The following is a 15070-nucleotide window of genomic DNA, read 5'->3' as shown; positions in this document are numbered from 1 at the left end:
TAAGTTACTATTTGAAGTTACTTTTTTGTGTCCCTGAAATATGTTTAGTCATGCTCACTGTGAACAATATTGTACTTTCCAGAAGGCACAGTCTTTCCAGTACAAAGCTCCTCAGCCCTCAGATGTCTAGTGATGGCGAGGATTCCCACGTGGCATCTACACTTGGCGTGTGCAATAGAGAAATAGTACGAAGAGGCGCACTCATTCTTTTCTGTGATTATGTTGTAAGTTTTAGTTGAATGAATGATTGTTAAAACACCTGACTGTACCTACAATCAACTTTTATGTTATCTAGTTACAAATTCTCTGGTTTTGAGATCATATAATCTTTGAGCAATATTTAATTCTAGATTGTCTTTACTCTTCTGGTTTTTATGAGGGACAACTTTTTTTGTTGCTTATTTGGTATGTCCTTGGTCCCTGAATATTTGTTTTTGTACTTGTCCTAAAATAAAATTTATCTGGTAAGTATTTGCTCCCAAATAGTTCCTAAATAAGAAGGATTAGGGGAGTATTTGTTGAGTTGGATTATTACGGCATTTTCTCCCTCCACTGGTTTGGATAATAGAGAGTTGACTGTAGTGTACCTCCTTTTTATTTATTTATTTTTCCATCAGCAAAATAGATTCATGGTGCTTTGTTAAATATTGATAGCAAGTTAAGCAAATTTATTTAACTTGAAAAGTTTTTTTCATTGGTATGATTGGTGCCTTTTGATTTTGCTTTATACTTAGTTTTCATTCAGGTTAATATGTTTTCTTTCTAGCCTGTTCCACTCTCAAAACCCTTTCACTATCATTCTTTTAGATTTCCTATTCATAAAAATGTATTTAAAAAATACATAGAATGACAAATAAATTTAAGGAACACAAAAGATGGGGATTGGACAAACCACTTTTTACAATTTTATATAAATAGGTAGTTTTAAAATCTTAAAGGTCTAATTTTATAGTATCATATAAATATTGTTAAATGAAATAAGATCATGGATAACCTTTTATTTGTAGGTTATATTATCAAGCTAGTTTAGCAAATTGATTATTAAACTATCCCATTTTCTCTTAAATTCCCTTCATATAGATTGTGTCAAAAACTTGGCTATAAAAGTCTTAAGATGCTACTAGGCTTTTGGGCAGGGTAATTCTGGTCTTCTGAAGGACTATTGTCCTTAAGTTCTTTCAGCAAACTTTGTTTAAAAAGATTAAAAGAATTGTGAGCTCTGGGCTAGAATTCAGTGATGAAAAGCATAACATTTCTTGCCTTCAAGTAGCTTATAGTTTGATAAAGGGAATATTTCTTTTATACAGATGTAAGGCAGAATTTAATTGGGGCAAAGGAAAAATATAAAAAAATACATCGTTTTATCTGATAACATTTTTTTTTTCTGAATTGGAAAATTTACTTGAGAAACAAAATTAATTAACTCTTGCTGACAGTTTTCCAGCTTTCTAGGAAGCACAACTTATGCACTGTTTCTTGGTGATAATAGTGGGGAGAGACCATTGGATTTGGAATCCAGAGACTTGGGTTTAGATGGTACCCTCTTCCTTTCTCCCCTAATAACTTTGTGACCTTGATCAAGCTGTTTTAGCCTCTCTGAGCCTTACTCTTCATCATAACGTTGTAGTGATACAACTTAGCAGTTTCTATCTGCTTCACAAGGTTGTAATTAGCAAAGTGTTTGATAACTATAAAGTATTGAAACAGTGGGACTTATTTTAGCTCAGGGCTTCTTAAACTTTTTCCACTTGCTACTTCTTTTCACCTGGGAAATTTTTACATGACCCTGAATATATAGGTACATAAAATAGGTATGCAAATCAAACATTTACTGATAATAAATCATAATTGCTTGACCCCCGCATTCAATTATGAGACCCCATGTGGGATCAAGAACCATAGTTTAAGAGTCTGGACTCTATATCCAGAAGAAAAAGCATTGAAGGACTTGAAGGATTTAGATTTCTAATTTAAACCTTTTGAGGCTCTCTTTTCCATCCACACAATTTGTGGTCCAGGTGTGCTTGTTCCTCCTAGACAAAACCAAAGAGCCATGAATTTATTCTACTTAGAACCTATTTTGCATGAACCACAAGTTTGTCAGTCCAGCAAATAGTTACTGCCTTTTAACACGATCCTGTGACGCTTGTTTAGCTTCAAAATTGTTTGACCTTGAAACTTTAGATTTTGTAATTCTGTAACCCTGAAATCTTTTTGTTTTGTACTTAAGTGTTACTCATTAATAAAAATCTTCATTGTAATCCACAGTAAGTTTTTAAGAAATATAGTATTATAAATATGATCATTTTTGCTTTCATAATGAGTGAATTATTATTGTGCTCTTTCTTTAGTGTCAGAACCTTTATGATTCAGAACATTTAACTTGGCTTATTGTGAATCATATTCAAGATTTGATCAGTCTCTCCCATGAGCCTCCAGTACAAGACTTTATTAGTGCAGTCCACAGGAATTCAGCTGCTAGTGGACTTTTCATCCAGGCCATTCAGTCTCGCTGTGAAAACCTTTCATCTGTAAGTCTGTACTCGATATACTTATAACAAGAATAATGACATCACAGAACCAGAGGTTCTCACTAGAGATAATAAGAATGTATTTTTTTTTAAATTTCAGTTCTAATTGAATTCAGCAAACACTTATAAAATACTTTCTGAAAAGATATTATTGTGTTAGGATGATAAAGGAAAAGCAGGTTTAAAATGGAACATGGTCCCTGCCTTTATGAAACTTATAGCCTAGTTTGAAACATGGAATATATAAACAGATAATTATAATATATTAAAACCTGTGATAAATTGTTAGATATATTCAGAGCATAAAGCTAAATGAAGAGCAGTAGGGTGGGCTTGCCATATGTCTAGGGAGTTGAGGGACATCTTGGAGGAAGTGGCTTTAGAGTTATACTTGAGAGAATTGATAAGAATTTATCAGGCAAACAGTAGGGATGGGACGTGGGTGAGGGTGGACATTTTAGGGTCAGTGGAAAATGGGAGCAAAGACATTAAAGAGAGAGAACATATTGGGAACACAGAACATCCAACTCAGCTGGAACATGGAGTAGAAATAAAATATACAGTTGTAGAGGGCCCTGATCCCCTTAGGCCAAGCAGTAGAAAGCTGGTTATGACTTTTAACCAGTCATAATAACAAAATAATAAACAATAACAGTATTGGAGCAGTGGTGAAGTGTTTACCAAATGCGTACACAAGAAAAATCCTCTGTGGTCTTTTCTTCTTCCACAATTTAGCCAACAACGCTGAAGAAGACCCTGCAGTGCTTAGAGGGCATTCATCTCAGCCAGTCGGGGGCTGTGCTCATGTTGTATGTGGACAAGCTTTTGTGTACGCCATTCCGCGTGCTGGCTCGAATGGTAGACACGCTTGCTTGTCGGCGAGTAGAAATGCTTTTGGCTGCCAATTTACAGGTACAGAAACAAACCCTTGGTTTTAATAACTAATTTAAACTTGCCAGTGTAGTCAGTATGATTGCATGTTTTTATCCAGAGTATTTTCTTATTAATGGATAAACTACTAGCTGGGAAAAAGAAGTGTGTACTTTTCATTTCTCTTATGTTGGTTGTGTGTGTCGCTTCTGTTTTGGCCTGCCTTTTAAAAGATATCTCATGTAATGTTTTATTTGATCCTCTTAAAAGTAGAGGCATTTTGGTTCATGTATGTCCTTGTTTTCTACAGAATAGCATGTCACAGTTACCTGTGGAAGAGCTGAATAGAATTCAAGAGTATCTTCAAAAAAGTGGATTAGCTCAGAGGTAATACTTTTCAATGCAAGTGAATGCTTTAAGAAAAACCCAGGCTCTAAGCATAAAAAGCATTTAATTTGGATGGGGGGTGTTTAAGTAATTGTTGAAATGAAGGAGGACTATTTGTTTTGCAAAAGGTTCATTGTAGCATCTAATTCTATTTAAATTGTGTAGTCTCCAATTTAGTATCAGATTTACAAAAACATTCATTTAAAACTTAGAGAACTAGAAGAAAATTGTGTTAGAAGTGTTAGCTCATCTGGTTATTTCCTCTTCCCTATCCCTTTTCTCTTTCTTAGCCTCTCTCTTTCTCTTTGTTTCTCTCCCTGTTTCTTACTCCTTCTCCCACTCCTACTGTAATCTTTCCTTCTCCCTTAATCTCTCTCTTATCTTCTTCCTTTCCTCTCAGTTTCTTCATCTATAAACTATTGGAGGGAAATGACCTCTTTTCTGCCTCATCGTATTTTGTTTTAGAAACCTTAAAACACTATATAAATGTGAGAAGTTGTCGTTGATAGTATTTTTTAAAAAAAAAATTACTTTTTAAGAACAGCTATTGTACAAAGTGAGGAAGAAGACTTGGTCTTTTGATAAATATTTGATAACAGATGAAGCTACTCATTGTCAAAAAGTTGGATGAGAATTTGGAAATTATTTTTATCTTTCTGATAATTTGGAGTGATTGTCATCTAATTAATTACTACAGTAGTGAAATAGGAGTCAGAAAAACCAGACTTAGATGTTCTTGATAAATCTATTATTCAGTTTCTTGTAGAGTCCCTCAGCTAAATAGAAAAACTGTAAACAGTAAGGAAAACTACCCTATGCTTTCATTGAATTGTCTTTACAGAGTCCAATATAAAATATGTCATTCATATAAAAGTCAGCATTTTCAGACTTTAAAAAATACATTTACAATAACTTTTATTCATTTTCTTGAATATTTGCTTATATTTTGATACCATTAGCAAGTTTGTAAGTAGAGTATACTTGACTTCTAAAAACAATAGAAACAGCAGCAGCAGTAGTAGCAACAACAATAATAATTGTTATAACATAATAATAATAAATTTTTACACATTTTACATTTTACACAGTATTTTGCAAATATAAATAGAGCATTTGTTAAACCTTATTGTGTAGCAATCACTGAGTTAAGCCCTGGGAATTCAGACACAGGTAAGCAAGACCATCCCAGTTCCCCTGAAGCTTGCACTAGAATGTCAGTCAGCAAGTATTTATTAGGTACCTACTATGTGCCAAGCACTATGCTGGGTAATGGTGATACAAATAAAGGTCACTCCCCATAACAAAAATAACCTTAGCTCCTGCTTTTAAAGTTCACAGTCTGATAGAGATGACAAATGCTAAACAATCATGTACACAGAAAACATCCAATATAAAATGCAGATCAGAGAGAGAAGGATTAAAGGACCTTAGAAAAGGTTTCCTGTAAAAGGTGCATTTTAGTTTGTACTTGAAGAAAAATAAAGAATACTTGAGACTGAGGTAAGGAATGAAAAAATTGCAGGCATGGGTCCCTGCCTGTGAAAAAGTTGGGACTTGGGAGCTGACTTTTATGGAGAGAGGAACTGCAAGGCCAGTCTTACTTACAGAGGACAGAACTGTATAGTAAGTGGGACTGGGGAAGAGTGAGCAAAAGAAGGAGGGAGAAAGAAAAAGAGAGAGGGATAGAAGGAGAGAGAGAGAAAGAGAGTGAAAGAGGAGAAAGAGACAGACAGCTTATATATCAGAGGCTTGTATTCTGGAGGTAGAGACCAAGATTCTTATAGTAGGGCAGTGAAGATAATAGCTAGGATATAAATCTAGGAATTGAACATGCTTGGTCTTATTAATTTAATCTGAATAATTCAGTGATTCAAGTACTCTACATATTATTATTTATGTTTCACAGATTAGGAAACTGAGTCTAACCATTTGTAGTTTGTATATATTCACCTCAGCTTGTCTGATTCTTTAAGTCCTGTGTTGAGTTTATGCCACAGCCTTGGCGAACAGTTGAGGACAACTGCTAAAATTTTTGCTTTTTTGTTCTGAATTAGATTTTATTGTAATCTTTGAATTTGACATTCTTCTGGGCGTTGGTGAACTTGGACATTAGTCTGTTTCTTACTCCAAGGACATGAACCTTTCAGGACCTTGCAGTGTCCTGAAATTTTAGATTATGTTCAAATAGAAAATAGTTAAGAAAAGTCAAGCTTTCTGAACTTGTGATAGGCTGTCTATTTTTTGTGTCTGCATCTTTTTAATATTGCATAATAATGTACCGCATCTAAAATTTCAAGAGTTTTGGTGTTTCTTCCACCAGTGCAGTCCCAAACCCCTACATCTCTTTCTAAATGGTCTTAGTAAGCTGCTGTGTAGACGAGTGGATTCTGATGTCCAGACTCCTGCTTAAGAGTTTCTTGGAAATTAGGGATGCTAACCATTGAGTGATTCCAACAATTTGCTGCTAGACTTTATTAGTTTCTTTGGTATTGCAATAGGACTGTGATTTTTATTATGTCCCCCAGTCATCCTCTGAGACAAATAACACAATTCTTCTTATCCTTATTATTCAGATGAGGAAACTGAGGCCCATCAAGGTCAAGTGACTTTTCCAGAGTTAAATAGCTGAGAATCAACAGATGTCAGACCTTCCAGCTTCAGAGTTCATAGAATCATTTACATTGTCTGTTACAAACGTTCACTGAGAATATATTGTTAGAAAATTGTTCATTCTAATGGGAGTAAAAGATATAGTTATGATTTGGAATTGAAACCAGCATCAATTTCTATAATTGTGTTGTTTTTTAATCTGACTTGTCTCATTCTGATGGTATCTTAAATGCCACCTATATTCATAAGGTTACATGCTTATTCTCATTCTGTCCATGCTTTTACCATTTCACATAACTGTAGTCTGTTAATAATTTTCAGAATCCCTTATTTCTGTGTTCAAAACTACAATCTTCAAAAGATTGTTATTGGTAGACAGTCTTTAGGATCACTTGTACTCCAAGTTCCTGTGTTTTTATTTCAGACATCAAAGACTCTATTCCCTGCTGGACAGGTTTCGTCGTACAGTAGCACCAGAGACAGCTAGTCCTTCTCCTGTAGTCACTTCACACCCCCTGGATGGGGAAAATCATTTATCACTAGAGATGATAAATCCAGACCAAGTAAGTGAATGGAGCTTTTATTGACAAGTCTACACTGTCTTATCAAACAGTCTATATTGTAATATCCATGGGTACAGAGGAACATAGCAGAGCTAAAAAATCTTCTTGGGTTTTTAGAGCATATTCTCCTAAGCTTGTTTTAGATACCAGAATGTTGTGGTATAGGGAGAAGGAGGCTTAGAGATTTGACCAGTTAAAGCCTTAGAATTGTTTAGCTTTTTACTCTCTCAGTTAAAATGAGGTAGAAGAAGGCACAGTGATCTTCATTTTAAAAAAGAAAGTAGGATAGTCACTCTCCTGCTTTTTCCTACTTTTCGGTCTCGGATTAGGTTAGAAATACTTGGGAGGAAATGGAGGAGCTTTTCCTTGTGCAAAAAAATATTGGATGGTAACTCATTTGTTAGGATGCAAATTTAACTCAGAATTGGAAATGTGAGGCTATGAACTGAGAAGATGGCTAAATGGAGACAACAGTAGGATGAGTTACCTTCCAGCAGAGGCTATTGAAAATTAACAGAATGGTTTGGTTTTATGAGTGTTTTGTCCACATCCAGGGCTCATATCTCTTCTTTGATCCTTTGTGCATTATATTCTTTTACCTGGCTCTTTTCACCCTCATTAGCATCAGAGATTACTTTCTAACAATCATCTTCACTCTTCTCTGCTTATTTAATGGCATTGGGCATTTTGCCAATTACTATGTATGATGACAGTAGAACTCTCACTGAAGACCCAGCCCAAGTTGCTGTCATTATCTTCTAAAGGGAGCTCATTGGGAAGGGCACTTTCAGACAGAGCCTTGGCTAAAGGAGTTCAGGTTTTTTCTCTTTTTCTTTTGGAGAAAAAAGGAATTTACTGTCCCCCATGGACTCCAGACTTCTGGATGGGCATCTCTCCTTCCAGTGTTGGTTTAGCTGTTTGGTGATTGTCCCAGCCCTAAAGAAGTGAGCTGGTGATTGATGAGAGCAGGGGCCCTGCAGAGGATTCTACAATCCTCATGGAGAAACTTACTCTATAAGGGAGCTTGATTAGATAGCAATTCAGGCACTCACTATGAAGCTGTGTGGCTCTGGAGAAGTCACTTAAAATCTTTCGGTCTCAGTTTCTTTATCTGTAAAATGGAAGTGATCATAGCCCCCATCTTCCTGGATTGTCTAAAGTGTCAAATGAGATAACTCATGTAAAGTGCTTTGCAAATCTCATAGTGCAATATGAATGTTTAAAAATGTTAGTTATTGTTGTTGTTATTATTTCACTATCATCATTATTGTTTTGAAGATTTTTTGTGAAAAGGGATTTGCTACCTTTCACTTTCAATTAACACTTATTTTTAGATTGGGACAAAATGAATGTTTGTGATACTGCTTAATGATAATAGTTTTGTAGTTTGAATGAATGAATCTTGAAAGCATTTTCTTTATGCAAAGCACTGTGCTAAGTCCCAGTAGAAAAGTAAGACAATTTCTGCTCTTCAGGAGTTCACATTCTAATGGGGAATAGAACACATGGAAGGTTTTAGCAGCAAGTCAGATGGAAAAGTCCCTTGTTCCCTCCTACAGTGGCAAAACAGATGTAATTGCCTCTTCTTTAATGTCATTTATAGGAAAACAAATCTTTGGTTCAGATGTTGACTCATTTGGCCAAGGATTTTGGTGGCAAGAACTTTGATTTCTGGGTCACCAGTAGCTGTGGTTGTAGTCCCAAAGGAACAGTGGTCAGGGATTGATTCCCAGAATGAGGCCATTTGTCTAGAAGCATTTCTACTTCCTACTCTCTTGATTTGAGGACCTGAGGCTACCCCGCTCAGGGTCTGAGGGGAGATGGTGGTCAGAGATGTGGTTGTGGTGATATGTCTGTTTTGCCTGACATGTAGTGTGTTGTTCCTTCATCTCAAATGGCAACATGCCCTGTTAGTTGGCATTTAATGGAGGTAATGTTTGTTAAACTTTAAAATCAATTAATTCTTCATGGAATTAATTGAAATAGGAGTTAACTTCTACTTGGCAAAGGAAAAATTATTCTTGAGCATAGGAGAAATTGAGTGAATTTTAAAAGAAAGGATTTGTCTTTCAAACTGTCTTTTATACAGACCATTAAAATAAAAGTTAATCATTTTTTCTTTTAGGACTGGTATGTATCTCTGGTTAAATCTCAGTGTTGCACTAAGTCAGACTCAGCACTGCTGGAAGGTGCAGAGCTGGTAAATAGGATTCCTCCAGATGAACTGGCCCCCTTCATGATGAGTAAGGTAAGTATTCTTTGGCAGTACAAAGAAGGGGTAATCTGCTGCTCCATTTAGTTCCATTCACATTTGGTTCCATTTATTTAGTAGATAATATGCTATACTTGAAATATCTTTTCTAGTAGGCAATATACTATTCTTGCATTGTATAAAGAATATAACTGTTCTGTGTAAGAGTATTTCTTGTGGGAAGATTTATTATATCTTAAATACATATAAGGAATTTTACTAATCATATCAACATTAGCATATCATTGAATTATATTCAGCCATTCATATAATTAAAGAAAAATAAAGATTTTTCCAGAGCATCATGATTTTTTTGAGTGTCACCTATAGTGAAAACGAGTGAATCTTTAACATGACAAATTACATAAAAATCCAGATTAATGCTTGTCTTTAAAAAGTCTTTCACTTGATATGGATGTTTTGTGATGTATTTGGAGAATTCCCAAATATATAAAGGCAAAATAATGAAATATTCATTGAGCAAGATCATTGATTTTTTTTCTTGTTAAGTTTTTGAAGGAAAATAATATTTAGTGTCTTGGGATTTCATTTAAAAAATAGTAATAGATTTTTCTCAGGTGAATGTCATCTTAGAGATATACTTAAGTCCCATCCCTCATTCAGAAATCCCTTCTACAGTAACCAGTAAGGCTGGAATGTGATGATACAATTCATAAGGACTTGAGAGTATCTGGTTTGACTGTTATTTCTCTGTTTCCTGCAGTCACTTCCTACAGTTAATAGATTGTCCTTCCTTAGCTGTCTTTTAGGGTTCACCCAAACAAACTGCTCTCAATCTTTAATCTTGAAATCGCTGGAATATGGATATTTTAAGGAACTACCCCAAGTTATACAGATCAAAAACAAATATAACTTGTAGATTGTTAGCAAAGGCAGATATCAATATTTCAAGTAATTGTTATGTATTATAGATGTGAACTAATGATAAGCTTAAGAACAAAAGTTCCCTTGAATTACTTGATTTGGCTATATTGTAATGACTATTCCACATTTTGGTTCCAACTTACACAGTGTATAAATAAGAAAGCCTAAAATGACTGACAAGAATTTTTGAGATATGGAAATTGTTTTGTTCTTATCTGGATATGCAAAGAAAATATCAAGAACTTCCAGAAAAAGGCATGTGAGTTTTCAGGATCTTCTGGAGAAGAGAACATTGGTTCTGGTGGTCAAGGACTTCTAATTCAGATCCCCTCTCTGACATTAATGGAGTGACTGTAGTCAAGTCATTTGGCTCCTGAGGCTCCATTTCTTCAAATGTAGAATGATGTGGTTTGCCTAGTTGGTCTCCAGATCCCTTTATATGATCTATATAAATGATCCATTGCAATGAAATTGAGGAAGTAAAGAGGGAGATGAAGCATTTTTATTTGGGGTAGAGAGAATCCTTTATAATTAGCATTTTGATAATTTGTTACCCAAATATGTCTCAGGCTTGTTTTCTGTCACCCATTCTATTTGCTTTTCTTCTAGATATATCCTCATTTTTTACTTTTGACATTTTGTGATTTCAGGAGTTCAACTTATCCCTCTTAGCTCCTTGTTTAAGTCTTGGCATCCGTGAGATCTCTAGTGGTCAGAAAAGCAGCCTATTTGAGACAGCCCGGTCAGTGACCCTGGACCGTGTGGCCAGCCTGGTGAAGGAGCTTCCACCCAACCATCATGTTTTTGAGCCTCTTTTACCCATTGAGACTTCAGCCTATTGGAATCAACTAAGTGATCTCTTTGGTAATCATAAAAAAGCCACACTTGTTTAGCCCTTATTTGAAGTGCCTCCTTTAAGGTCCTGTGTTGTATGGGGAACAGCGATTCAGTTGGAAGGACAAAACCCTGCTTCAAGCTTGCCTTCCTAATCGTGGAATCCTTAGCCCAATTGTTCATCTTTTCTGAGTTCACATTTTCTTATATGTGAGATGAATGTAAGATGACACAATCTTTGCATGAGAGGATCAAAATAGATTACATAAAATGTGTCTCTACATTACAAAGCAGATGCAAATGTTTGGTGAATGTTCTTTGACTCATAGATTTTTAACTATTAATTGTTCTAGCTTGAGCAGCACTTCTAAACATTTTAATTAAAACTTAATATTTTTGGCACTTTTTTTTCTTTCTTTTTTTAATTATAATAAATTTTTATTGACAGAACCCATGCCAGGGTAATTTTTTACAATATTATCCCTTGCACTCACTTCTGTTCCGATTTTTCCCCTCTCTCCCTCCACTCCCTCCCCTAAATGGCAAGCAGTCCTATATATGTTAACTATGTCACAATATATCCTAGATACAATATATGTGTGCAGAACCGGCACTTGTTTTTTTCAAACTTGTTAACACTGTAATTGCATTTTTGTTAACCCTCTAGATTTCTCTGCCAATTAATTTTTCTTTTCAGGAAATGCTGTGATTTATCACTCAATTACTACACTGGCCTGTGCCCTTGCTCAGTACTTAGTACTCTTTTCTAAGTTACCAAGTCATCTTCAACTTCCCCCTGAGAAAGAGAGTGATGTTCTAAAATTTGTCGTTGTGGCACTTGAGGTAAGAGCATAGGAATGGTGAGAGACTTGGGAACCTATTTGCATTTCCTATTTCAAGATGTCATTGGATGAGGAAGTAGGAACTGGGCTGGATAATTATATGTAACTTGAAATAGAAAGATACATCAGTTTAAAAGACGTAGTAGGTTAGGATTTATTTCATAGAGTTCTTTCTCCATTTTGTCAATGGTTTATTTGGGGTAATTTTCAACAGTTGTACTTTTGTGGCGAGAAAAGCTCAAAATAATTTAATAGAGATAAGGATATGTTCTTCATTTCAAAAATGTCCCTTTAAATAGTCACTATGTTAGTTTGAAAAAGACATGGGCATTTTTCAGCAAGTGGAAGCAGACCATTCAGGAAAACACTATGTAGGGAGTAGAAGTTTGTCTTCCTGTGATATACATGTATATTGCCTGCTGTGAAGCATTTAGGGAGATGATGGTTCATAATAGGCAGATGTTATATTCTGACAGTGAAAACAAGAGGCAGATGCACAAATGACAGTTGAAGCTTAGAGACCCTGTAAAAGTTTGGTAAGGAAAAATTCTTAGAGTGAGTAGAATTTCTTATTAAATCTTTTTGGTTTTTAAACAGTTCACATCGTAGAAGTCATTAGAGTGTGAAGAATATTGTCTGAATACTTCAGGGAACGTCACTTCTACTGACTTATAATGGTAGATGAAAGGGACAAATGCCATTTGGGTCCAGACTATAAGTATTTTACTTTTAGGATTTCTCTGGCCCTGGTCAAGCAACTTACTTTAGAGTTTCCTATTCTCAGAGTAAATCCTGGGCTTTATTTATTTATTTTTATTTAAGCTTTTTTATTTTTCAAAATATGTGTGGACAATTCTTCAACATTAACCCTTGCAAAACCTTGTGTTCCAATTTTCCCCCCTTCCCCTGCCCCCAAATGCAAGTAGTCCAATACATGTTAAACATGGAAGAAGTATATGTTAATTCCAATATATATATTTATATTTATACAATTGTGCTGCATAAGAAAAATCAAATGAGAGAAGCAAAATAAAATGTAAGCAAACAACCACCAAAAGATTGAAAATGCTATATTGTTGTCTACACTCAGTTCCTACAGTTCTCTCTCTCAGTCATGGTGTAGGTGACTTTCTTCCTGACTGAACAATTGAAACTGGTTTGAATCATTTCAATGCTGAAGAGAGCCATGTCCATCAGACTTGATCATCATGTAATGCTGTTGCCATGTACAATGATCTCCTGGTTTTGCTCATTTCACTCAGCATCAGTTCATGGAAGTCTCTTCAGGCCTCTCTGAAATCATCCTGCTGGTCGTTTCTTACAGAACAATAATATTCCATAATATTCATATATTATTATTTATTCAGCCATTCTCCAATTGATAGGCATCCGTTCGGTTTCCAGTTTCTTGCCACTACAAAAAGGGTGCCACAAAATCTGGGTTTTAATAAAAGGCAAGATGGAATTTTTAAACTGTCTTTGATTTTCTTTAGTTAACAATAACCTTTCTTTTCCCATGTGTTTCCCATGTCTACAACATTTAATATTGTAGTTTAGAGTTTTATATTTATATCTTATAGTTTTATCTTTTTGACTTATCCTTGTCTTGAACTGTTCATTGTCATAAGGGTAGGGATGGTCTCTTCTCTCGACTTGATCTCCTTTCCTTGCACAGGACAGGGTCCCTTGTACACAGTGCTTTCATTATAAATGGTCATTGAATCAACAGTTCATACTAATACTCATATGTGACATGTTTTAAGCTTTACATAGAACAAAATTTAATGGAATTTTAAATTTACATTTTCCTATTTTAGGCCCTATCTTGGCACTTAATACATGAACAGATGCCATTAAGTATGGATCTACAGGCAGTTCTGGATTGTTGCTGTCTAACTTTGCATCTACCTGGTCTTTGGAATATGTTGTCATCAATAGAGTATGTCACCCACGTGTGTTCCCTAATACACTGTATTCGTTTTATTCTAGAAGCAAGTGAGTAAAACATATATCATTGGCTTTTTTCCTCTAATTTTTTCAGAAAAGATCTGGTATTGTTTAGTATTTTAGCAGTTAGGCCAGAAGTTGTACATTTCCTAGTATTGATTTAAAATTATAGTTAGATTTTTGATCCCTTTCTCTTCTTGGGTGTTTGGAGTTCCTAGTCTTAAATGAATATTAGATTAATAAAATCATATTTAAAAAATTACCTTTCCTCTACCTTCATTTATCACTAATGTTTCCAAATCATATTTTAATACTACTATATTATGAAAATAAAACAGCTTTTTTCTTTAAATAAAAAAATTTTTAAAAAAAAAAGCCCACTGAGAATCATTGGCCTACATTTTTAAGAATTGAATATTATTTAGTGGAACTTAGAGAATGCTTTAAATTTTACTTTCTAAAAGATTGAACTTTATAATAGTATTATTTTGAACTTTAATTGTATAAATTGTTTTAATTTGAGTATTTGTGATGCATAATTTGGAAATAAAGATTCAGGGATTATTATTCAAAGCTAAAATTTCCAGATCTTATAAATTGTGAAGGATATAGCCAGAATTTAAAATTCTGAAGAGTTTAAAGAATTCAGCTTTGTGTGGTCAACTCAAAGAAGTGCTGGTGTATGATTGGGACTTAATTGCTCATTGAGAAATCGATTTTGTTGCTTAGTCAAGTTATTGTTTTACCTAAGAACAGCAAATCTATACTATTATATTGACAGAAGATAGAGCCACTGCTTTGAATTCTCAAGGCTAAGAAAGTATGATAATTTATATAATTGTTAAACTGTATTGAAAAACATTTTCTGGTCTTTATGTAATTTTAGTTGCAGTTCAACCTGGAGACCAACTTCTTAGTCCAGAAAGAAGGAAGAATACTCCAAGAGGAATCAGTGAAGATGAAGTTGATTCAGATGTGCAAGGTGAGTTTTATAGCAGTTTTTTTTTCCTTACTCAAAAAATTTTTTCCATGTAAGAAGAAATTTCCTATTTTGGATCTTTGTTGGTGTGAAGCTTACTGGAAGGGAGGGATCATGAAATCTCACAGTTAACTGAAGTATCAAAAGTCATCTCGTCCAACCTACACTAGAATAAAAATTCTTTCTTATACAAAACTATCTTTTCTCAAAGACTTTTAGTAAAGTCATCTCTCTCCCTTTCTTAATCTCCTCTCTAATCCATTGAAAGGGCAAAAAATACAATACCCGTTATATATAAAAAGCCATGCAAAATGCATTTCCATATTAGTCATGGGAGGAAGGGAGTACGGAGTAGCAGAGGAGCAGAGAGG

The 15070-nt window shown here is 34.7% G+C and overlaps 1 protein-coding gene across 1 annotated transcript in view; it reads left to right on the top strand.

Moving 5' to 3' along the window:
• The window catches only part of HTT (huntingtin), a 214398-nt gene that overhangs the window by 143593 nt on the left and 55735 nt on the right, over positions 1 to 15070 (top strand). Inside the window, exons 42-51 of the mRNA XM_051965781.1 lie at positions 83 to 224; positions 2352 to 2531; positions 3267 to 3443; positions 3712 to 3788; positions 6823 to 6961; positions 9087 to 9209; positions 10748 to 10961; positions 11629 to 11774; positions 13591 to 13768; positions 14607 to 14702. Of these exons, the coding sequence (XP_051821741.1) occupies positions 83 to 224; positions 2352 to 2531; positions 3267 to 3443; positions 3712 to 3788; positions 6823 to 6961; positions 9087 to 9209; positions 10748 to 10961; positions 11629 to 11774; positions 13591 to 13768; positions 14607 to 14702 (1472 nt within the window). The remainder of the gene's footprint in view (positions 1 to 82; positions 225 to 2351; positions 2532 to 3266; positions 3444 to 3711; positions 3789 to 6822; positions 6962 to 9086; positions 9210 to 10747; positions 10962 to 11628; positions 11775 to 13590; positions 13769 to 14606; positions 14703 to 15070) is intronic.

Source organism: Antechinus flavipes, chromosome 6, assembly GCF_016432865.1.
Source record: "Antechinus flavipes isolate AdamAnt ecotype Samford, QLD, Australia chromosome 6, AdamAnt_v2, whole genome shotgun sequence".
Classification (NCBI taxonomy): Eukaryota; Metazoa; Chordata; class Mammalia; order Dasyuromorphia; family Dasyuridae; genus Antechinus; species Antechinus flavipes.
The sequence above is the reverse complement of the archived record's forward strand: the minus strand, read 5'-3'. Positions and strand labels throughout refer to the sequence as shown.